General features: G+C 37.7%; 1 protein-coding gene and 1 long non-coding RNA gene across 2 annotated transcripts in view; one reads left to right on the forward strand and one right to left on the reverse strand.

Annotated features, from left to right (window-relative positions):
- pax3b (paired box 3b) overlaps positions 1-24,834 on the forward strand; it is a 103,399-nt gene that overhangs the window by 20,910 nt on the left and 57,655 nt on the right. Inside the window, exon 5 of the mRNA XM_063044915.1 lies at positions 23,931-24,130. Within this exon, the coding sequence (XP_062900985.1) occupies positions 23,931-24,130 (200 nt within the window). The remainder of the gene's footprint in view (positions 1-23,930; positions 24,131-24,834) is intronic.
- LOC134344810 (uncharacterized) overlaps positions 8,342-24,834 on the reverse strand; it is a 101,347-nt gene continuing 84,854 nt past the window's right edge. The window contains exons 3-4 of the long non-coding RNA XR_010017528.1: positions 9,223-9,284; positions 8,342-8,408 (exon numbers count right to left, since the gene is read on the reverse strand). This is a non-coding gene — a long non-coding RNA (uncharacterized LOC134344810). The remainder of the gene's footprint in view (positions 8,409-9,222; positions 9,285-24,834) is intronic.

Here is a 24,834-nt window from a genome sequence, read left to right on the forward strand (position 1 = left end):
TGAAAAGAGATTCTTGACCATTGCCCTCTTGTGGTCATGTGACATAAGTTATTTTAACCTGAACACCTTTGCAAATAACTTGGAAGCAGGTCGTCCAACAAATAATATTAGCCAATAACTGTACAATGGATTTTGAAAATCTCCTCAAATAAAATGTCTGTCTGGGAATGGGAATTTGGATGAGTTAATCACTCTGAAGACAAAGGTGAAGAAATTGGATTGAGGGATCCACTGTGCCCCTGCTTAAATTTTCCTCTCAAGTGACCAAAAGCAGAAAAAAATGATAGGAGGTAAAAGAGAGAGCTACATACTGTAAGCATTCATTCATATTAAGTCTGCAGAGATCCATTTAAAATGTCCATTAAAACTATTAACAATATATAATTAAAATATTAAAAACAAAAGCTATTAGCTTCAAAGTCTTATGTGCACTAAGAACTGTGCTTTTAATATTATCTCACAGAACCCTACTAAAGAGATAAAATAATGTTAAAATGTCAAACTGATAGTCAAATGATCTTGGGTTTAAATTTAAGTAAAAACAAGTTACTCATATAAATTGGTGGTAGGGAATCTAACAGCACAACTTTTGAAGGCATGCTTGTAACATATTGCCAGGTCAAAGTTTATCATAAGGTCAATTTCTACCAATTTTTCTCAGTTTGAGTTTCAATTAACTGATCATTTACTTTTGACTGGCAGTGAGAAGTGTAATCCCCGAAATATATGCAGTGAGGTGTTTGTAATTACAATCAATGGTTATAACATTCAATATCCAGATTTATGTGAGAAAAAGAGTGTGAATCACCACACAATTATTTCCATAGTTATGGCGAACGAACTGTGGGGAGGCTGATTTGATGTTAGCACTCCAGGCCAGCATAGAGAACTTTCATGGTGGATTTGCAGTTTCCACAGCAAGAGAAATATTCAGTGCTCCTACATTTAAAAAGTAAATGTTTTCACGGTTCATTAATTCACATCAGAATACAAAATCAAATAACAAGGGCAAGAAGGAAAGAATTGGTATCAGGGTAAAACAAAATCCTATGTATCATTAGAAGTATCAATTTTGCATGAGTTACGTAATTAAAATTCAACTTTCATATGGCCCCTAGTGGCTATAAAAATGTCCATTTTATGCTTTTCAACATGGCTTTTTCTAATTGTCCTGCTCTCTGGCATGACATAAACAAACTTTCCTGGGGTGGTGCCAATTGGAAATTTGTTCCTGGTTTCACACCAGTGAAACATGTGTCCCATCTCCACATGTGACGGTGATTGTTGCTGTGATCATATCCATTAGGAATCATGCTTTCTAAATGCCTATTTTTTTTCAACTGTAAGCAGTAATTGTAGAATTTAACCATTAGATACTATTCAATAAACTTCATAATTTACAACATTGTTCCATGGTCTTGTAATATTATGGCAACAATGACTAAATGACTTTAAAAGTTAATCTGTTCTTAATGGAGAGCAATAACTTACTAAAGCCATAGGCCTTATAGGCTAATAGTCAACTTCTTTTAACACACTGCAGCCATTAACTGATCTAAATTTCAATGTTTTATTATTCTGAAACCCAATGTAATTTTTTAACCTTCAGAAGCAATTTAGTTTTAAATATTATAATGTGTGTAATTGTAGCAGTTGGAGTAGATTTATTGAAAAGCAAGATATTTAATAACTAAAAATTGGAGAGTGGTAGTAGTATTTCTTCAGTTATTAACAAATTATATTATACTAATTAAATTGGGGAAATTCAGATAATGTTTCTTTTAGCAATGAAGGGGTTAATAAGTGACAAAGTTCATCCTTGGCCAATATGCTCCTGTTGTTTTGCTCCAGATGTTTATTTACATTTTAATTAATCTAAATGAGTTTAACTCTAAACTAAACATATTATTAAATAGTGAGCAGATAGTATTAAAAAAGTGAAATGATTTCATTATGTTCTTCTTAGCTTACATACAGCAGGAGGTGGAGACATCAAATTTTTAATAAATAGTTTTGCTTTATGCCACAATATTTATGAAAAAATTTTAAGTAGGACTTATCGATTTTTAAGACAACTTAGGCAGGTGTAAAATTAATATTTTTAGTAAATTATAGGCACAGATGGGCCAGAAGCTGTTGCCACATCATTGCTATGAGTACATCTGTTTTACTTCAATGTACTGTTATATGTACTCAGTCAATCACTTTGTTCTATTTGCTGAGAAGCTAAACTGGTCTGATCTGCAAATAAATTGTTCATTTGTCTTTTTTCCCTTTTGTTTTGTTTTGGTAACACATGTCGACAGCTCAATTACCCAGTTCATTAACAGCTCCCAAAAGACTCTGTGGCTGGTCTATGATAGCAACTGTGCTTGGAGCACATATGGTCTGTAAAGGCCTCGTGCTTGATAGTTATATAAACGAAGATGACTACTGCCTTTATCTTCAGTATTTCATTTACCAAGACTATTCCTCACAATGCAAGCAACTGTTTGTAATTGTATGAACTGATTGAGATTTCCTCCACAAAGATACTCCTAAGTATTCTTAGCACTTTGTTTAACTCGAATATGTTCCTGCCAATGTTACTATATCTAGTAAAATACTTCTTAAGAGCTTGGCTTGCAATGTTTTTCACAAAACAATCTAACAGGGAACTTACTGAGTGCACCTCAGATCTTGACAAAGTAATTTTATATTCCCCCTAAGTTTACCTTGAGAAATTTCTATACATCTTCATTCAATGTCACTGGGAGATATCAAGATTTGAATAGAATGGGTACTAAATTGTGAAAAGCCAAGTCATTGGGCTGTTATATTCTTGTATATTATTAACTGCATGGACTTAAAAAAATCAACTGTTATCAAAATACAGCAGCAAGAATATCACACAAAATGCTGCCATGCTTTTAAGGTTTCAGAGAGGGAAGCCACAATACATAAAGCCATTGAAGTTTTTCTATTTGAACTAACATTGAGTAAAATATTGGTTGTTTTAGACTATAAAAACCCACAGCCAGCATTCCAATTGAATCAGACAGCACAAAAGCGGTGTTCCATAAATCTAGTTTAAATTAGGGATATTCCTTTGGAATTGGATTTAATAATTGAAATTGATTTAAACAATGTTTGTTCAGAGTTAAACATCAACCTAGATGTGGTAATAATGCAAAAAGCTTGAGGGGAGCTCCTAGTTGACTTCAGACCTTCTGAACTTGTCTCCTGCTGTTTACTATATTCATATTTAATCTGATTCTCCACCCACAGCAAAACCACTGTGGGACTTGTTGGATGTCAGAGTTTATTTGTACCATTTTGGTTAGCACGGAACTGTCAAGAGCTTATTTTGTTATTAATGACCCCTTGCTGTGGAGCTGAGAGTCAGGAAAATGGAAGAAGGGGAAGTTGGTTGGGGGATGGCAGAAATTAAATGCATCTTCAGTGAAGACAAACTAGTTTAAAAAGCTCAAAGCCACATCAATTGATTTTTATCAAACTGCCACTCTTCCCTCTATAAAATTAAAATAGTTAAACTCTCAGTGACAGAAAATGTAAGCTATTGCTTTATTACAAGTTATGGATTATCTAAATTCTCAAAACAATACTTTCTGCATAATATATATAATATTGTTTGCAACAGCACACTAAATCAAATTTTACTGCTGATAAAACAACTTTTTGTGTTAAAACAAATACATGGAAACGTTGTACAACATGAGTACCTCCAGGTGCCATGGGATGCTAAAACAGAGGGAACTGGATTAACCCCTGCTGAGTTTCCTACTCCAGTCCTCAACTGTTCTACTCCATTCCTCTTAAGTGTCTCTTTGTGCCAGGCAGGTGTCAGAATGCTTACTGTGAGGAAGGGCCTGTTGATGTATACCACAGATGGAGCGTGGAAATTGGCAGAATAGGCTTCTGCCATAGGCCACTTCTTAGGCCCCAACAAAAGGAGCCAAATATGTCAACAAAAATCCTGAGAACCACAAAGAAGAAAGTGTCATTTGTCATTAACTCTGATCCAGTGATAGGGTATCAGAATTACTAAAGCATGCCTAGTTTTCAGGCAAGTAAAAATGATAGTTCTAGTTCTTTAGAATGAGAAGTTTGGTTTAGTTTAGGGAACAGGTGGCTTTTGGCAGACTGCAATTCTTTTTTTCAGTACATTCAGCTGGAAAGATTATACTACCTTTAACATGTCGGAATTTTGTTTAAGGATTTATCTGAATTAGCTTTATTATGGGCTAATAAAATCTTTTAATTTTTAGCTTCTTTTGATAAAGATTCACAAGTGGAACAGGACAAAGGGAAATAGATGTACAAAGCACAATGAATATGATTGATGGATCTCCTCGGAAACAACTTTTTGCCCCATGGTGTGGCCCTCTGGATTAATAGAGTATTTAATTCAAAATATAAAAAATCTGGTCTATGAGTGAGATTTTCTTATGCTTTTAAATTATACATCTTCTTTCAGTGAGCATCTTCTTCCACAAGCCCACTGCGCCTTTCAAGGATTATTTTTTATTAACATTTGTGCTGAAAGCCATAGCAGCTGTGGAAGTACAGACAATGTTGCTTTTTTAATCTATCACCCTTGGGCAGTAATGGGGAGTAGTGGAAAGATTCACAGGGTGATTAATAGTCTTGACAGACCTTGGCTGTCAAGGCTATAACCATCGTAGTCTAGAATGTAGGGTGGTTGGGCCAGAGAGCTGGAGAAGAGGCAATCAGACCAATTGGATATGAATATCCTTCTGGATGTCAACACAGAATTCAGAGCCATTTGCTGTAACTGCAGCAACTTTCCAAACACACACCTTCTGATTGAGAGGAAAGAATGTAACCAGTAAACCAAATGTTGCTTCATATGGAAATTGTCTCTGTTGCTCTAATACCTGGGGGTGCAGTCAAAACATTTGAATTGTGCAACAGCTGCACATTTTGTTATTTATCTTCTATCTGTAAAGTTCTGTTGAAACTTCCTAGAAAGGTAATGTGAATTGACCATAGAACACACTATACAATGAATTAGGGGCAAAGAAAGGGTTTGGGGAATGACATGTCATCTGTGGAATGTACTAAATTCAGTTGATCAATATTGGCACAACTTCAGAGCTCTGCAATTCAACTTTTTTCACTGCTGTAAACTTGATTGCCTGCTGGAAATTGGCTGGGGTATAGCTGTGCTCAGTGGTGTGGCCTAACTTTAAGAATAGCCCAATATAAAGATTTACCTGAGGCCACTCCACAGACAAAATATGTCAAGTACAAATCCTTGTGTTCTTTGTTGTATTATTTTTCTGGGCAGTCTCGTGTGGTTGAGATTAATTTATTTCCACTACATTGTCTGGATTCTGAAGTCAATGATAAGGTCAAAATGCGAGCAAGAGGTGCATGAGGGACAAGGTGGATGCTGCATTTCTTCTGTCCTTTGCTCTGGAGTTCTGTATGCTCCCAATGAAGGTCAATGTTTACCAATAGATGTGGAGAATTGCAAAGAAGCAGTGTTGGTGGTGTCCTGAGATGTCTATGATAGATTAGACCATGTCATTAGACCATGAGCTTTTCTCCAGGTGAATATATTCTTTGCTATTTCTGACATGCAAATGGGGGTGGAGTCATAGATTAAAGATGGTAGATGGCCAGACAGTCGATCAGTGATTGGATGGGCAATTAAAGGTTAGGGGCTGGAGAGGGTCGGTATCTGGGCAGGTAACTAGGGCTCTGAGGTCAACTCCTTGTTTTCTCTAAGCAGTGAAAGGGCAGAAGCCTGAATGAACTGAAGTCAATTGCCTGTGCACTTGGGTCTCTGCTTTGCTGCTGGCTCACCATCGAGCCCAGGCACGGAACATTGAACCACTGAAGGAAGATGGGCATCACATCTTATTCTCAGCTTCATGCTAAGGAGAGTGGATGTGGCAGTGGTGACCTATTCATTTTAATGGAGAGGGGTGTCAGAGACTCAATATGAAAATAGTGATTTATATCCATTTTAAAATTATTTGTTAATATTTTAATATTTTCAAATAATTTATTGTAAATACATTTTATTTTTATATTCACATATCTTTGAATAGCCTTTAAATGTCTCTGAATTTTGGAAGTAGAAGTAGTGAAAAGATGACTTTGTAGGTGTGAAAGTTTAAAAAAAGGCGAAAGTCAAAATAACAGCAGTTGATGGAAATTCAAAAGAATAGCAGAAAATGCTAGAAACACACAGCAGCTCATGCAATATCTGCAGAAGGAGAAGTAAAGCTACTAGGTCCAGGGCCCTTTGTCAGAATGGGAAAGAAAGAAAACAACTTTGTATTCTTTCAAATGTGAAATGCAGAATGAGATGATCTCCCAAAACGAATGTAAAGTCAGAAAATGGCTGAAATACTCAGCTGGTCATGCTGCATCTGTGTGGCAGATTCAATGTTTGAGGTGAGCACTCTGCATCAGAAGCCAGTTAAACCTTGTTTCTCTTCCCACTTTTAGAATTGGACTGACCTATTGAGTATTAAGAACATTTTCTGTTTTATTTTAGAGTTTCAGCATCTGCGGTTTAATTTTTATTTTTGACTCTCCAAAATTAACTTGTTTTCTCTGTTTTTTTTATTTTTTTCTAAGTTCTGATGAAAGATTTTTAACCTTCAATCTTACTGTGTACATTTAAAGGTGGGGTTGATAAGTTCTTTATTGGTATAGGGTCGGGAGATGGCAAGAAAATGGGATTGAGAGAGAAAATAAATCAGCCACAATCAAATGGCAGAGCAGATTTGATGGCCCAAATGACCTAATTCTGCTCCCAATTGTTATGGTCTTAAACCTTAACTCCCTCTTTCCTAAACTTTATGCAGCCTGCTTGCGTTTTAGATTTGCAGCATCTGCAGATTTTTTTGATTAATGTAATAGAATGAACTGGCAAAAATGTAAGCTGAGTAATTGTCCATCACCAGTACTATTTCACACTAGCAGAATAATATATTTTGAGATGTAACAAAATGATAATTTAGTACAATTAGTCAATGCAATGCTTATTTTATTTACTCCTTCAACAATTGATAAGGTTTATCAAAGAGATCTGAAGATTTTTTATTTTCTATTATCAAATGCCATGAAGTAATAGTTAAAATAATTAAAATGCTTTCAGCCCTATTAATATTTGCAGAAGCAATACTTTGTGTCAGAAAAACATTTATTTTGGTCATCAGCTAAAATACTCTGCTGCAGGAAATTTATCCCCAACCATACAAAATAGGAGCGAATCTATAAATTTATATTTCAAGCACGACTGCTTATGTATTTTTCAACTCTCTATCAATAACTACACTTCCATAATTGCACAATTGGTGTAAAGAGAAAGAAATCTCACTAAAATGCCATGAAGCAAAATGTCATGCTGTGTTCAGTTCCTTATGAAATTGGTTGAAGTGTTCATATATCACTGCCTCAACAAAGCCAAATATTTCCTGAAGTCACAGTAAAGGTCAGAGTAGAAAGAGCTGCTTTTAATTCCTAATTCCTTGTTTAATTAAACTTCATGGCATATCCAGTTGTGGTACTTATGGCTTCCCTCCCTTTTTCATTTGTTCCTATAGTGAAGAATTTGTAATCCCATAGAGTGTTATTGCTTTCCTGTTCCTGATCCCTTTGCTAATTGCTGTCTTTCCTACTTTCTCCCAGTTTCATTACTCCTTGCCAGAGCTCTTTCCAGACAAAAGCAGCAGAGGCCACATCAAACCACACCGAGGAAGAATGTCATGGATACATAAATGGCTTCTTAGAGTTCTTTTGATTGTATCTTTTCTTACATTTGAACTGATCCCAAGCTGCTGCTGGAATTTCTCATCTATAATGTTCATTGTTAATTATATTCAGTTTTAGCTTATGGAGTGAAAAAAAATTCATTTGCAATTTCCCGATGTTTAATGTGTTTATTTTCAGACACTGAGTAGAAATTACAGCCTTATTTAAAACTAACATTTGACTACAGCTAGACCATTCAATAAAATTCTGATTAGGAACAATGTGTTCACTTTAATTTGCAGATTTATGTGGTAAAATGCAGATGTTAAACTATTGTCAGTTAGATAATGGTTATACTTGATGTGAAATCAGAGCACCAATAAAATTTGTCAAAATTTGCTTCTAAATTTATAATGACAATTATATATTTTTGAGCTGTCTTCGTTTTGCACTCATGAAATGGGCATAGGATGTTCATTGATGCCTATCCTTAGTTGCTGCTGGCTCTCATTATAAACATAAACATGATAAATACAAAGTGCCAGCAGCAACTTGAGATCAGTTACAATATAAGAAAAGATACTAAAATGAATGCTTACAGGACCATAGGATGTTAATTGCCTCCTGCTCTTGCCCAGTGTTGCATAACTGTTTGTGTTCCAGAGAATACATGTCTGAAAATACATAATATACATGGCTCATTAAGGTTTTCATAGTTTGCTGATATGATGTACATATTTTCTTTGCAGCTCTTTAAAAGATTGCCAGTGTCACTAGTATTGTGTGCATTAATTCATAGTCTCAGATAGATTGACTCCAAGTAAAGAAACAATAGTTCTTTTAGCTGGGGAATTTATCATCCAAGTATGTTGAATTTCTTACTGGCCAGTTAGATGTCACATTCTGGAGGGCATAAGTTACCAGAAATTGTCAGTAGGGTAGTGACTGCACTTTGCCTACATCACTGATCCTGTAATCATTAAAAGAAAATGGAATCAGTTTGGATGCCCTCATTTCAGGGGCATATTGCTGTGATCCACAAACAAACCTATCACACTGGGGACTTTGCTAATAAGGGACATACAACACAAGTTGGATTTTCATTATCCAGTTATTAAATGTAGAAATTTTATACTTGCATTTTCATTGTTATGATTTTTATGACATAAGGAGAGCTGATTTAGAGGAAATGAATTTGAGAATGAGGAAATTATTAATATTTATCAATGCAATCTTTATTTCCTGTGATGATAATAATAACAACTTATTTATAGAGCATTCTTCATACAGATGATGTAGTTCAAAGTGCTTTACAATGGGAAAAATGCAAACATGAAAATAAAAGACAAAAGGTTGTTAGTTAGTTAAAAGCAAGGTTAAATAAATAGGCTTTGAGCTGGTGTTTAAAAGTGTCAACTGAGTCTGCATCCCTTATAGTTTTAGGTTTTGAATTCCACAGTTTAGGAGCGTAGTTCAAAAAAAGCTTACCTGTCAATTATCCTTTGAGGGAGATAGTTTAAATTTAAGAGGCCAGCAGAAGATCTGAGAGCCTGAGCAGGATTATGAAAAACAAAATTGTAAAATATGTACTGTAGCCCTAGCAGGATTATAAAAGAGTTATATAATAACCACAGGTGCCACTTTAATAAATGAACATATTCTCAAGTAATTTGCCAAATTATACAATCAGCAAAATTCAATAAAGAGAACAGGGTACTAAAAGGAGCTTTTGTAATTGTATTCCAGTGAAATAGATTAGTATTTTATTCATATTTTAAAATTGTGCATTTTTTGTTACTTAAGTACCAAAGGTGATAAAGCTACAGCTTCTCAAATTACAGGTGATTGCAAAAATCAGGAATTTGCCAATCATAAGAAAGAAATTTCCACTGTAATGATGCAACATCAAAGCTCTTATAGAGTCCATTAGAACCAAAAAAAATCATTGTGAGAACTGCTGCAAGTTCTAGTTAAATAGTTCACATTTTTACTTTCAAAAATGTTGCAAATTTGAAGGAAGATTCTTTAAAATGGAGTTTGGTTTAAAGTCAGTTCTAAGCACCTCCTAAATCTGAGAGATGAAATCAAAGCAGATCATTGATGCTAAGTAAATAAAAACTGCAATAATAATAATAGAATATGGAGAGGTATAGAATAGGAAAAGAGTGTGAAGTTCATATGACTGGTTTTGAAAATGCACAATCTTACTTACTCTTACCTTCAAATACCTTGCTAAATAATTCATTATTATCATCTCCACGGCTCCTTTGAATATTTCACTCTTCATGTGATGTTATCTAAACTTATTACCTTCTAATCCTTCTAGTTCTCTAATGTCCTCAAGTCTGTCTCCCATTTCAGGGTTTGAAGCAATTTCAAACACATTTCGGGGTTATTTTCAGTTTCAGTGAGATAACAACATTGTAAACATTTAGGAATTAACTGCAAAGTACAATATTATTTTCCATTGACTTTAATAAAAAGGAAAAACAAACAATTGGTTGGGCAATATTTTTCCAACAGCATTTATCCCCTCAAAAGTTGAAGCTTATACTAATTCTAAACCTCAAAAGATCGTCTCCATAGGTCATCTTTAGCCATTATAAGCAGTCCTTATAGTTCAGATCCTTTTATATAAATTGCCTTGAAATGGTTGGCCATATCTGCTGAAGAGAATAGACAGGCTCACTATACTCAAGGTGTAGCTGTGACCACCTAAATGAAATCTATCTTAAACTCTATTGTGAGCAGGTTAAGTAGTTTGCATCTTACTGGAAATTCAAGCAACGTTCGCTCTACAAATCTAACACATATCCGTAGAGAAGATGTCAGGAAAAACACGGTTACAAATGGCATACCCGATTTTGCAAAGTTAATTTCTGTTCACATTAAATCAAGCCCTAAGCTAACAGCTGAGAACTTCTTTAGCATTACTTAAAGGGATCAGTGGTGGTTGCAGGGTGGGGGGAGGAATGCATGGTAATCTTTCTCTGCCAGGGAGCTTGCTTATGAGGCATTAACATATTTAGTTTGTTTTATTCTCTCGCCCACTTTGATCACTTACTCACCCCCGCCCCCCCGCCTGACTAATATTTACTTCTGGGCTCCGGATCAATAGGCTCCAATGCAGATGTATGTCTGACTAGTTCACTGGGCCATGGTCTGATCACACGTCTGATCCATCAGTCCCACCATTTGAAAGTATATCCTTCTATGGATGACGTCTCTACGTCCTCGGATGCCTTCATTCTCTGTTGCAGCTCCTGACAATGTCCCCGACAGCAGGGCTAATCAAGTTCCACCTAACAGCTCTTGGTTCAGTTTAAAGAATCTGATCTGGTAGGGTTCATTGAAATTCTGTCAAATTTTTTATGATCCTGCTTATATAATTAATTTGAACAATTTCATAATAAATTATAACGACTTGGGAAAATGAGTTGAGTGCTTAATTTTGGACACCATACTTTAGGAAGGACATCAAGACCATGGGAAGTTTGAAGAAGAGCAAGGGTGGCACTGTAGTACGGCCAAATAAAGCCACTGCCTCTCAGCAGTAGAAACCTAGTTTCAATACTGTGCGGAGTTTTCATATTCTCCTTCTTAGTCTGTGAGTTTCCCTCAGGTGCTCTGGTTTCCTCTCACGTCCCAAAGATGGGCCGATTGGTAGGTTATATCTAAAGTGTAATGTGCTCCCAGTATGTAGGTGAGTGAAGAATTTGGAGGGAGATGCTGAAAATGTGGGCCGAGTAAAATGGGATGAATGTAAATGGCTGGTTGATGGTTGTGAGGACTGAATGAATTCAAGGCCTGTTTCTGCACTGTATCACTCTATTATTAAGAGTTAATGGAATGGAAACCCAAAAGCAAAATACCACAGATACTGAAAATCTGACGAAAAACAAAATGCTGGAAAGACTCAACAAGTCACTCACCATCTGTGGCAAAAGAATGAGTTAATATTAATTTCAGTTTCAAATTGTTTTCCTTTTCCTTTTAATGGAATCATACCAGGAATGGGAAACCTCAATTATTTGGAGGGACTGGAGAAATTGAGGTTGTTTTTTTTTGGTGCTAAAATGGTTAAGAGAGCTTTTGACAGGCTCAAAAATAAAGAGTGGTTGTGATAGGGTATATGAGGATCAGCCATTCCTTGTAACAGAAGGGTCAGTAAATAACACAGAAAGTTTTTGACTTGTCATGTCAGTTTGTGACATTAGCAAGGGTTTTTTTTACACAGAAAGGTGCTGCAATCTAGAATGTACTGCCTGGAAGGAAGCAGATCTTTTCATAGCTGTTTGGATAAATATCAAAATGGTAAAGTTGTGATGTGTTCAAAATATCAAGATAGTGGTATTTAATTGGATAGACCACTTAAAGGCCAGCATACGCATGATGAATCCAATGGCCTCTTCCTGTGTTCTGTGCAATCATAGTTTAGAAACATATACTCAATAGAATATATTTAGTATGACTACAAATTCCATTTCTGAACTGCTTTGGGTTTGTTATTGCAGGAAGAAGTTAAGATTTACCAATTTTTTTCAGTTGGTGTGCAGTCAAAAATGAACATTTTTTTTCAGTACTCTAATATACAATTGTATTTTCCACATTTTGTATATTCTCATTTGCATGATTCAAATGAATAAAAGATGCACATGCTTGTGGTAAATAACCCCCATCCAGTCCTACAAAAGAGAAATTAATTGTGCAGATTAAACAACTTGAAACAGAATCAAGGTCTAAATTCCTAGGTATTGTCTCCATTGAGACTTTCCTCAAACATATTGGTTGTTAATGAGTCTCCATGGTCCTTGAGATAATTTATTGGAGGAAACCACTTACTTGGGTATCCTGTGATTAAAATGTTTTAATCACATTGCTAATAATTTATATCGTCAAAGAGCCAGAATAGATGTTGAACACTAAAGACCAAGATATATGGCTGTTCTTGGGCCCCCAAAGGAATTTCTCTCATTGTGAAATACACAGTTACTGAAAGGGTAGAGCTGTAATCTAAGGAATAGAATATGTTCTTCAGGTATGAATTCAGTAATTCAAATTAATCTGAGTGTTCACTGTGATTGAACTCAGCATCTTTATCTCATTAACAAATTGTCTTCTGCTGGCTGTTTGAATCCACTGGTACAATTGGTAGAGCAAGTAAAGATCCAACATTTTAAAAACGTTTACCTGTGGGGTCTTCAATGGTAAAAGCAGAAGATGGCTTCTGAGTCTCCTTTTTTAAAAAGAAATCACTCTGTGTTATCTGTGAATTTCTTGATTATTCAAGTAACTCAGGCATTGGATACAGTTACTGAGAGGATTTTGACAATTTAAAAAATCTACAAACTTAGATTCTGAATTTGGGTACCCTCAGATAAATACTTTGACAGTCTTTGTGCAAAGAAGGAATTGAATTAAGGGGAATTTCAAGGTACACACATATTAAAATGAAATAACTAAAATTATGGTTATTAATGTGGATGATATAAATGGAAAAGTTGAACAGATTAATTTGAAAAACATGCAGAATTGAAGCATTTAAAATTAGGAAAGAAAAGATTTTGAGATGATCATGTTCAAAAAAGTGGCCATCTACAATTAATTAACCTGCAGTGCCTAATTATACTGAATCACCCTGCATTAATTGTGATTCAGATTGAATCTCTTCCCATAAGTGTTAATTTACATAAGCGCTCATTTATAGGGAGACTCCCTGCTGTATTAAGTATCTCTATCCAATGACCTTTCCTGCATAAAAGTGTCTGTTTACAGTGAATCTCTGTGTAAAGCATCAGTTTACTTTGAATTTAGAGTGATCACTGACCATGAATCCCCTACAGACACCTTGTAGAGTCAGTGAACTACCCTGCTGTATTGAATATCTACTTAGCAGTGAGTTTGCTTTGCGGAGACTGTTCATTTGTAGTAAACCTCCACTCCATGAAGCATTCTATCAAAAGGGATCTTCTCCCTATATAAGTGGTCCATTTACAGTATATAAGTGTGTATAAATGGTATGCTTATGATGGTCTCCCTGCATAACTCAAGAATTTGCTGGATGTTTCCATGTAAGAAGTATCCATTTACTGTGAATCACCCTAAAATAAAATAGTCTTTCATAGTGTATCCTATGTATGACATTGAATTAGTGAATCTCTGGGCTATATAGTGTGCCCATTCACAATGAATTCACTTTGTAATGAGTGTCTATTTACAGTGAACCCCCTGCAGGAATTGCCAATTTACAGTAAATTCCCTGTGCAACTTGCCCATTTATAACAAATCTGTCTACTGTACAAACTGCCTGTGTCAGAAGACGTTCTGAAAGCTAATACTAAATATATTAGGAGTAGTTGGTGAATGCACTTCACTGTAAATGAACATTTTATGCAGTAGAAATTTACTATACTGTAAGTGTATGCCTAGAGAGAAACTGTAAATGAGTTCAGGGTTATGGTGAATCTTCCTTTGAGTAAAGTTATTACTTACAGTGAAAGTCCATTCTATATTGATGTTACACCATCCATTCAAAGATAATCCTTGTGTTGTATTCATTGCCTACATCCAATGAATTTCCCCCTTATTTACAGTTCACTGATGGTGAATGCCTTTATCCAATTTGTTTCATTATGGTGAATGTTTAAAATCTTCTGTCCATATTAAAATACCATTCCCTGAGTAAATTTACAGATTTTCAATACCACAAGGCTGCTGTGACTAGCTGCGAGAAGGTTATCCTTTGATCCTCTCCAAAACAATTCCTGCCTTGCGGCATAGGGTCAGAATATTTGTATTTCCAGTTGGAGTTAGTAATTCTGAGTGGGTGCACTGTGTTGATGGCTGCCTATATAAAAAAGGACAAAAAACAATAAAGATTTTAGTGACTGATTGTATAGCAGCAGGTAAGCAGGACAATTTTTGGCCTTACCTGCTACCATGATGGATTGTTCATATGCAATTCTAAACCTTTTTTAGGTTACATCTCCAAGTGGAACCACACAATGGAAGTCATTATAAAGTAGGAGTAGGTATGATGTCAACCAGGGCCTGGTTATTTCATGATAAAATGAGAGAAAACAGACTTGCATTTATGTAGCACCATTCATAATCCCATAGCCTATGTCAAAATGTTTTAAGTTCAATTGCTTAATGGGCTCATAATTGTGCTGATCTATTTAGTACTGATACCTCACATATTTAACCTCAACGTCTATCAAAAATAAGCTTATAATTTAAAGTTTGTTTATTTTTGAAAATTTGTACTAAATGGCTGTCTTGATCCCTAATATTTAAACATCCATATTTAAAAAGCGTGTTTTGAGTGCTTTGTGACTTTATAAGGCTCTAGATGGCATCATTCAAAAGCCAGTTCTTCCTGGCAATATCCTATGCTCAGCGATGGAGATATTTGTATGAAGCTACTTGTGAAATTGAAGGGAAATGTTACAGTAACATTGTTACATCTGGACAGGACTGGAAGAAGCTTCTACACCTTCATCTGTCTTCTTTTTCTAAGGCTCTGTGATACTTTTTTTTTAGTGGGTGATCTCTTTGTGTGCAAATGCATGAAAGATTTAGCAGAAAAGAAAGCAATACTAATAGTGATGAAGAGTGTAATGGGAAGACAATACAGGTTACCCCCGGTATCCGAAGGTAGAGCGTCCCTATGAAATGGTTCGTAAGCCGGAATGTCGTAAAGTGAAGAAGCAATTACCATTTATTAATATAGGAAAAAATTTTGAGCGTTCCCAGACCCAAAAAATAACCTACAAAATCATGTCAAATAACGCATAAAACCTAAAATAACAGTAACATATAGTTGGCGGGAGGAGAGGGAGCAGCGCGCCTGCGCGTACGCGGCCCTCTGGTGAAAAATGATATCGTACCTATTAAATAGGGGCCGTGGACAATTCTGATTTGGTGGAGAAAGGACGTGAAAGCACAGAGGAACATCTGGAGAAATTTCTGAAACGTTCGTTCGCTGCTGTCGTTACTGCGTGGTCAGGAAACTTTCGGAGGGTAGGCCTCAAAATCCCTGGCTTTGCCTGCTGTTGGCGACCAAGGTTGAGGTCGAATCGTTCGGACAGAGATGGCGCTCAGTACTTGGTGTCGGAGAGGTGATCAGAGCTCGAAGTTTTCAGATGACTCAGAGTCAGACTGTGTTCAGCATGGCAGGGAGAGTTTTTCTTCCTTCTTCCGTCTGCGTGAGATGTGGGACATTTGAGAGACTTTGAACTTTTACTGTGCTCATGGACTTCTTCATCAAGTTATGGTATTGTTACACTGTTTGTAACTATATGTTATAATTATGTGGTTTTGTCAGTTTTTTCAGTCTTGGTTTGTCCTGTGTTTTGTGATATCACACCAGAGGAAATATTGTATCATTTCTTAATGCATGCATTACTAAATGACAATAAAAGGGGACTACTTGTCTTCATAATCTAAAAGCAGGAATGATATGATAAATACACAGCCTATATAAAGTAGAAATACTTTTCTGCAGCACTGCCTAGTGCAGCGAAAATCTCGCTGAAGCGCTCTCAGCAGAAACACGGCGTAAGCGCTCTTGGCAGAAATACTCTCTCCAGTAACCTTTAAGCTATGAAGCTGCCAAATCATACCAAATAACATATAAAAATACACAGCCTATATAAAGTAGAAATAATATATGTACAGTGTAGTTTCACTTATTGACTTACCGGAATCGGGAAGACGCCAATAAATTGCAGTTTCGTCACAGTTAAACACTTGCTTATACGAATAACCACCTGACGCAATTGGCAATCGCCTCTGATCTGGGCCGATATTTATGTGCCAGGCGGCACCTAATTAACTAGCTTGTTTATTTCGGCTCTTTTCTTAAAGATGTGCTGGGTGCATTCCGACAACCGCTGCACCACTGCATTCTGCACAGCAATGTATCGGTCCGCGGCCCGGAGGTTGGGGACCACTGCTTAAATTTTGAAGCTGCCCTCACTTCAGAAACCGATCAAACCAACAATGAATACCTTTAAATTCCACTTTCGCAACACTTTCATCACCATCGTCCAGTGCTTTCTGTTTCAGCTTATTAAAAAGACTGACTGATTTCTCCTTAAATATAAGAGAACTTAACAGAACACCATGCTTTGTACACCCATCAATCCACTCAAGCAATAGACTTTCAATTTTTTCCATTATTGGATGCCGACTAAGAGAGACCACTTTGCTATGAGCAGAATCAATAGTAACATCGGCAGCTTTCAAAATTCTTTCTCTCTGCATATAAATAGTGCGAATGGTGGACACAGGCAAGTTCAACGTGTGGACAATCTCCTTACTTCATTCACCACGATTGAAACGCTTAATGATATCGAGTTTTACTGTAAGTGTAACACCCTTACGAGCTCTTTTAGGCTTTTCCGATACCCTCAAACTCATCATCCGGCTAGGATGCAGTTCCGGGGGAGGAGCTTGGCTGTTCGGGTGCACGCTACCTTTTCTCATAACAGTGAAAACACCTTCTGTTAGCGAAAACAGGTAACTAATGTAGGTCTTTCGTAACAGCGAGGTGTCGTAAAGCGAACGTTCGGAAAACGGGGGACACTTGTAAGCGGAAAGACATGGAGAATAAAGCCACACAGGAGACTTAGTCAGGTGCTAATGCCACTCTGCCCCAGTAAACCCTTAAGTTATGGCTACGTCACATACCTGTGCAGCAACTCAATAACTTTTATTCTGGCTGTAGGGATATGAAAAAACAAAAGTGATGGCATCAGTAAAGGTGTTAAAATGTTTAGACAAAGAAAGTCTAGGATAGTATGATACTGTGCCATTATCTAGACAGGGGTTGACAAAAAGACCCTCTATGGCTTTGGAGTTGTGTACTCTGGAACTAATACTGGACAATCCCACCTACAGTAAACAATGTGTTCAGTGAACAAGACTGTGAACGAATTGATAACTGGAAGTCTATCTCTGTTACATCCAGAACGTAGACTGCTTCTGAGGGCAGTGCAGGAGAGAGATTAGGCAGTAATCTGCTCTGTGGCTTGCAGATCCAATGGTTTCCATCTCGCAAAGCATTCAAGATCAACTGTATGCTTTTGGGCTAAGCGGCCCGCTAATCACTGGGGACACAGCAGTGCCCAGTGGAGTGATGGTACTTCAATGTGATATGCTAAGCAGCAAGCTTTTCTCCTCAGTACGCTTTAAAATTAGCATATTTTGGTCAACATTCTGGTGGCCAGTTACCAGCTTCTGAGATGCACATGGTGGTTGCTTCCTTCAGCTTAAATAGAGAGATAACTCTGTCCCACCAGCTTCTGCCTCGCAGTCACTATGCATCACAGCTCTATGGTTGTAAAGAAAATTACTGAAAAGAGAAATTGATGCTCATATCATTAGGTTGGAGGCTACCTAGATGGAATACAAGGTGTTGCTCCTTTACCCTGAGTGTGGCTGTTTTGTGGCAGAAGAGGAGGCCACAGACTGACATGTTGAAATGGGAATGGTGCTGGGAAGTTTCAAAGTTGAAGTGGAGCTGCTCGACAAAGTGGACCCCCAATTTACATCAGGTCTCACCAATGTAGAGGAGGCTGCATCAGGAGCACAGGATACAGTTTGGTTCTCTGAATGGAGGTGAGTGGGCAGGAGTAGCATTTCTGTCGCTTGCATAGATAGATGCCAGAAGAGGGATAGTGGGGAGGATGAATAGACAAGGGTACCATGGAGGGAGCAATCCCTGCAGAAAGCAGAGAAGTGTTTAGTTGTGGGATCCATTGAACATGGAAGAAGTTGTGGAGAATGATGTGTAGGATGCAAAGGCTCAAAGGGTGGTAGGACTCTATCTCTCTTAAGACAGCACAAAGTTGGGGAGAACACGGATGTCTGAGAGATGGAGGAGATGCGGGTGAGGGCAGCACCAATGGTGGAGGAAGGGAAATCCCAATCTTCGAAGAAGGAAGACACCTTTCACGTCCTGGGAAGGAAAGCGTCATTCTGGGAACATATGCCGTGGAGACGAAGGAACTGAGGAAAGGGAGTGGCAGTTTTACAGGGATAGCCTTGGGAATTGGTTAACAAATTGATGAGTTCGGTATTGGTACATGAAGCAGCACCAATACAGTCATCATTGTAGCTCAGAAAGAGCTAGGGAGCATTAACAGGGAAGGCTTGGAATGTGAACTGTTCCATGTGGCCAACAAAGAGGCAGATGTAGCTGGAGAGAATGGAGTCAAGGTATGCAAACACAAGTTCAGTGGGGCAGGGGCAGGTAGAGACAATTGGCCTACCTGGACAGTCAGGCTTCTGGTTCTTGAGTAGGAGGTAGAAATGAGCAGTGCAGTGCAAGGGATCTATAAGTTTGGTGGCAATGGATGAGAGATCTCCAGATTTGATGAGGTCAATGATGGTATTGGAGACAGTGGCCTGATATTCTGGACTGGAATCCTTTCCAAGGAGTAAGTAGGAGATGGTGTCTGAGATTTGCCACCTGGCCTCAGCAAGGTAGGGGTCTGTCCACCACTCTACAATAGCACAAACGTGAGACTCCCCGCTTTCCACTTTCCACAGGGATTGCTCCCTATGCGACTCCCTTGTCCACTCATCCCTCCCCACTGATCTCCCTCCTGGTCCTTATCCTTGCAAGTGGAACAAGTCCCACACCTGCTCATACACCTCTTCCCTCATTACCTTTTAGGGCCCCAAACAGACCTTCCAGCTGAAACAACACTTCACCTGTGAGCCTGTTGGTATCATCTACTGTACTGGTGCTCCCGGTGTGGCCTCCTGCATATTGGTGAGATCCGACATAAACTGGGAGACCACTTGGCCGAGTATTAATGCTCCATCCACCAGTAAAAGCAGGATCTCCTGGTGGCCACCCATTTCAATTCTACTTCCCATTCTCATTCGACATATCTACTGTCACGATGAGGCCACACTCAGTTTGGAGGAGCAACACTTTATATTCTGGCTGCGTAGCCTCCAACCTGATGGCGTGAACATCGATTCCTCAAACTTCTGGTAATTACATTCCCCTTTACTATTTCCCTTTCCTGTTTCTCTCTCTCACCTTATCTCCTTACTTGCCCATCACCTCCCTCTGGTGCTCCTCCCACTTCCCTTTCTTCCATGTCTTCTATCCTCTCCTATCAGATTCCTCTTCTCCAGCCCTTTATCTTTTCCACCAATCAACTTCCTAGCTCTTTACTTCACCCCTGTTTCACCTATCACCTGCCACCCTGTACTTCTTCCTCCCCTCCCTCAACTTCTTGCTCTGACTTCTCATCTTTTTTCCCAGTCCTCGTGAAGGGTCTCAGCCCGAAATGTCAACAGTTTACTCTTCCATAAATCTTGCCTGACCTGACCTGCTGAGTTCCTCCAGCAATTTTTATGTGACACTGCACGAGCACCCCCTTTGTTTGCAGGTTTGACAGTGAACTTGGGATTGGTGCGGAGAAAGTGGAGGGCAGTGGAAGGCAATCTCAAGCTAGTACATGTTTCCATATAGTACCTTGAGATAAATTTTCTTGTGGGGATCATAGTAAGTACAAAGAAACGTAATAGAATCAATGAAAAATTGCACACAAAAAGGATTCTCAAACAACCAATGTGCAAAAAAACAACAAATTGCAAATTCCAAAAACACCCAAAATAATAAAAAAAAAGTAAGTAATAAATATTGAAAACATCAATTGTAGAGTTCTTGAAAGTGAAGTAATAGGTTGTGGAGTCAGTTCAGTTTTGGGGTACTGTAAGTGAAGTTAGCCATTCTGTTTCAGGAGCCTGATGCTTGAGGGGTAATAACTATTCATGAACCTGAACCTTCTGTATCCTCATTGATGGCGACAGTGAGAAGAGAACATGGGGGTTCTTGATGACAGATGTTGCTTTCTTGTGACAGCACTCCATGTGGATGTGCTCAATGATGGGGAGGGCATTACCTGTGATAGACCCTGCTGTATCCACTACTTTTTGTAGGTTCTTCTGTTCAATGGCATTGGTGTTTCCATTCCAGGCCATGATTCAACCAGTCAGTATACTCTCCACCATGCATCTATAGAAGTTTGTCACAGTTTTGGATGACATTCTGAATCTTCACAAACTTCTAATAAAGTTGAAGTGCTGCAGTGCTTTATTTGTAATGGCACTTATGTGCTGGACTCAGGACAGGAATGAGTAGATATGGTCAGCTTAAGGGTGGTGATATTAGCGTATTTTAGTTTCTTAGGCATGGATCTCGCATACATAGATCCTAGTTTAAAGTGCCAGATGTTACACCATCAGACATGTTGGTAGGTGTATATTTATATGCAAAGAAATATGCCAAAAGAGCAACTTAAGTCTAGCCAAGTTCCTTGATCTGAAGTATTTCTGCTGCAGAAGTGAAACAGTATGAAAGGCTTGTGGATTCCAATTTATGGGCTCTTATGCTGAAATTTCTCCAAAGACAATATTGTTTTCTCCGAAGTTATAAATGTGGATTAACAAGCATTTAGAAATTATGACTGCACTTTGCAGAAATGAAATTGAATTGGTGGGGTAGATGTAAATCAAGAAATGTCCTCTCAGTTTCACTTAAGATACAGCTGTTATGTGGAGCCATTGTTAAAGCCACTTATAAAGCTTTCTTGAATGATATTCTATTTGGATGATGAAAGGTAGAAGATAATTTCAAATTCATTCAATAAATATATCTGCATCTAAGATCACCTGAATAAAATCCCAAATACCTTTCTTCATGGTCTGTACATAAAGCTGAAATTTTGCACAAAGTCTTTAGCAGGAGGTAAAAACGAAGTGCTGAGCTATTAAAAAAACCGTGTTCCTAATATCATGAGGCTAGTGGATTGACAGAAGGTAGAGACTGATAGTTTGACAAGGAACCAACATTCACAAAATGCTGGAGGAACTCAGCAAATCAGGCAGCATCTATGGCAACAAATAAACAGTTGACATTTCAGACCAAGCCCCTTCTTCAGGACTGGAAAGGAAAAGGAGAGATGCCAGAATGAAAAGTTGGGGGGTGGGGGCGGGGAAGAAGGCTAGCTGGAAGATGAAGCCAGGTGGGTGGGAATGGTAAATGACAGGAGAACAAGCTATGTGGAACAAGATCGGTGGTGAGGACAAGCTCCCAGGAAGGACATATGGCTGAGGTAGTGGATCTGGGTGAGTACGTGGTCGAAGAGTTGGAGGGAAGCAGAGATCACAGAGGGGGAGCAGTGAGGGAGGGTTCCACTGTACTCCTGTCGAACAGAAGATTTCAACTTCTTCAGGGTAGGCATTGCTTGAAGAGACTTCGCAATGGAGCAGCAAATAAGTCTGCCCAAAGTGACATGTACAAAGTGCTGGAGGAATGCAGCAGGTCAGGCAGCAATACTGCTGTTCCACAAGTTACATTATTGGGTTAGAATTTAACAGCAAAAACAAAATCTAAATTTGCAGATGATAGCAAATAGATGGTGTGGAGTACTCAGTAATGAGTAGAACTCAACAAACTGTGAAATGACATTAATGAAATAGTATGGGAATATATATGACAATTGAATTTCGGCAGATAAGTGTGAGCAATTACATTCGTACGGCAAATAAGATCACCTATTACACGGAAAATAAGAAATTAAATGGAGTAAAGAGGGAGTACACATTATTAGCATTAGCATTGGAAATTAATGTTACAAAAAAACATACAATATGGTTACTTTCTAATGAGATGGAGAACAAATACAGAATCTTGGTTAGGCCATGATTGGACTAATCTGTATAATTGAAGTTGACATAATATTTAAAATATGTATACAGTAGTAGTAAAAATACAGGTTGACACCTGAAATGAGAGATTGTGTGTGTCAGGAAGAGATGAAGAAACTATTATTTTTTTCTTGAAAAGCGAAGGCTGATCATTAAATTAATAAAGCATTTTAAAATCATGCAAGGAGTAGACAAGAAAATTCTCTACTTTTGAATGAGAACAAAGCAGGGCAGGATTTGATCAGGAATGGATCGTCAGTAAGAAATCAATTCAAGGAAATCAGCAGATGCTTCCTCACTTGGAGCATCATATGAATATGGAACTTATTACTCAAAGTTGAAGCAGACACTGGATGTGCATGAGGGAGAAGGGGGCAGAGCATTACTTTGACAGAATTTGAACAAGATGAATGCAAATATGCAGGAGTGGAACGTGAGTGATATCATAAATTGGATGGGCTACATTACCTGTTTCTGTGTTGTATATTCTGTTATTTTATTCAATTTTGACAGTGAAAATAAATTCTAGCAAGACTTTCTTTTCCTTCCTTTTCATTGAGTGATGAAATTCACAGATTGTGCGATCCTGGCATTGATCTCTGTTGATACAAATGTCATCATGGCAAGTATATTCAGACCGGAATTCTCAGCTTCTCTTCAGACATGCAGAGGATTTTTATTTATACTAGGGCATGGATTGCAGAGGATCGAAGTAATCCAATTTCTATTCTAAGTAATAAATTTTCGACTTACTTTGCATAAAATTGTTAACACCTAAACCTTTTAACCCCTACATAAAACATGTTTTTCAGTTGACAAGGCTTCAGTCAAGTGTAGAACCAGTACAGTATTTCCCTATATTCCTAGAATATGTAGAAATTCAACATTTGTTTTTGTTTTCAAATTGGAAAATTGAAGAATCTGGTCCATCTGCAAAAACTTGATCAAATAATGTAGGCTGTGTATTATTGTTCACTGAGTTTGGGGCAGTTGCATTGTCAGCGATGTTGTCTTTTAGATAGAAACTGATCTAGGCTCTGTTTGCTCCTTCAGGTGAATGACATACAATTCCTTGCCATTAATTTGAGAAAAGTAGGTGAATTTTCCCATTATGTCTTGATCAATATTTATGCATTTATCAATATTACTGAAAATAAATGGACTGATTACTTCACCACATGGGACCTTGCAAATTTAACTCCTGGTTATGAACATTGATAGTGTCTCTAGTTAAAACATATTTAAAGCTTGGAATGTGCTTTGGGATGTTCCAAGGTCAATAAAAAACATGATGTAAACACATCTGAATTTTTCAGTGCACTGCATACAAATTCATTTATAAGAGCTGTATGCATACAAGCAAAACCAGCTTTAACAAGGTTGTTACTATGCTTACCACTGTGACGATGCAGTTGCAGATTCCTGTGATGCAAATAATGAACTTAAAACTCTTCCTACAGCAAATAATTCAGACGAAGCGTCGGATATTGACTCGGAACCAGACCTGCCTCTAAAAAGGAAACAGCGGCGTAGCCGTACAACATTTACAGCAGAACAGCTGGAGGAATTGGAGAGAGCATTTGAGAGAACTCACTATCCAGACATCTACACTCGCGAGGAACTTGCACAGAGAGCAAAGCTTACAGAGGCACGAGTACAGGTAACAGCAGAACTTGCTTCTTGACATTGATATTGTATGTTATTAATACAAAAATCTCTATTATTTGGAACATTCCAAAAATATGTTTATTATAAACGATTGTTCTTGTTAACTAAATCGGTAAATTTCATATTGAGTGGTCAGTTGGAGTTTTGATAACTACACCCAAAAACAAAAAACAAAGTTGCAGATACTGGAAATTTGAAATGAAAAGAGGAAGCACCAGGTCAGACCACATCTGTGAAAAGAGAAATGTTAATGTTTCCAGTTGGTGGCCCTTTGTCAAAAAGTTATCTCATTGTATTTCTGCTGATACAACATGAGCTGCTGATCATTTGAAGCGTTTTCTGTTTTTTGTTTGGGCACCAGAGAACAAATCTGGAGAGAAACAACATTAATGTTTCAGGTCAATGAGCTTTCATCAGAGCTGGGAAAAGAATTAGAACTTGAATGTGTTTTTAGTGTAAGTTGCAGTGGAAAAAAGTAGGCAGGAGGAAATGGAGGTTAGAGTCAGAGAGAATGAGGGGGAAAATCTGCAATGTGGTTGAATGATACAAGTGGAGATGGTGCTGGCTGGAAGATGATGCAGGTGGTATATCTGGGAGATATACTTGTAGAAGAAGAGCAATATCTGAAATATTAGAAGTGCAGAAAAACAAAGCACTTGAATATTGGAATAGCTTATTTGTTTTTATTTGAATTAT

This window comes from Mobula hypostoma, chromosome 4, assembly GCF_963921235.1.
Source record: "Mobula hypostoma chromosome 4, sMobHyp1.1, whole genome shotgun sequence".
NCBI classification, from domain to species: Eukaryota; Metazoa; Chordata; class Chondrichthyes; order Myliobatiformes; family Myliobatidae; genus Mobula; species Mobula hypostoma.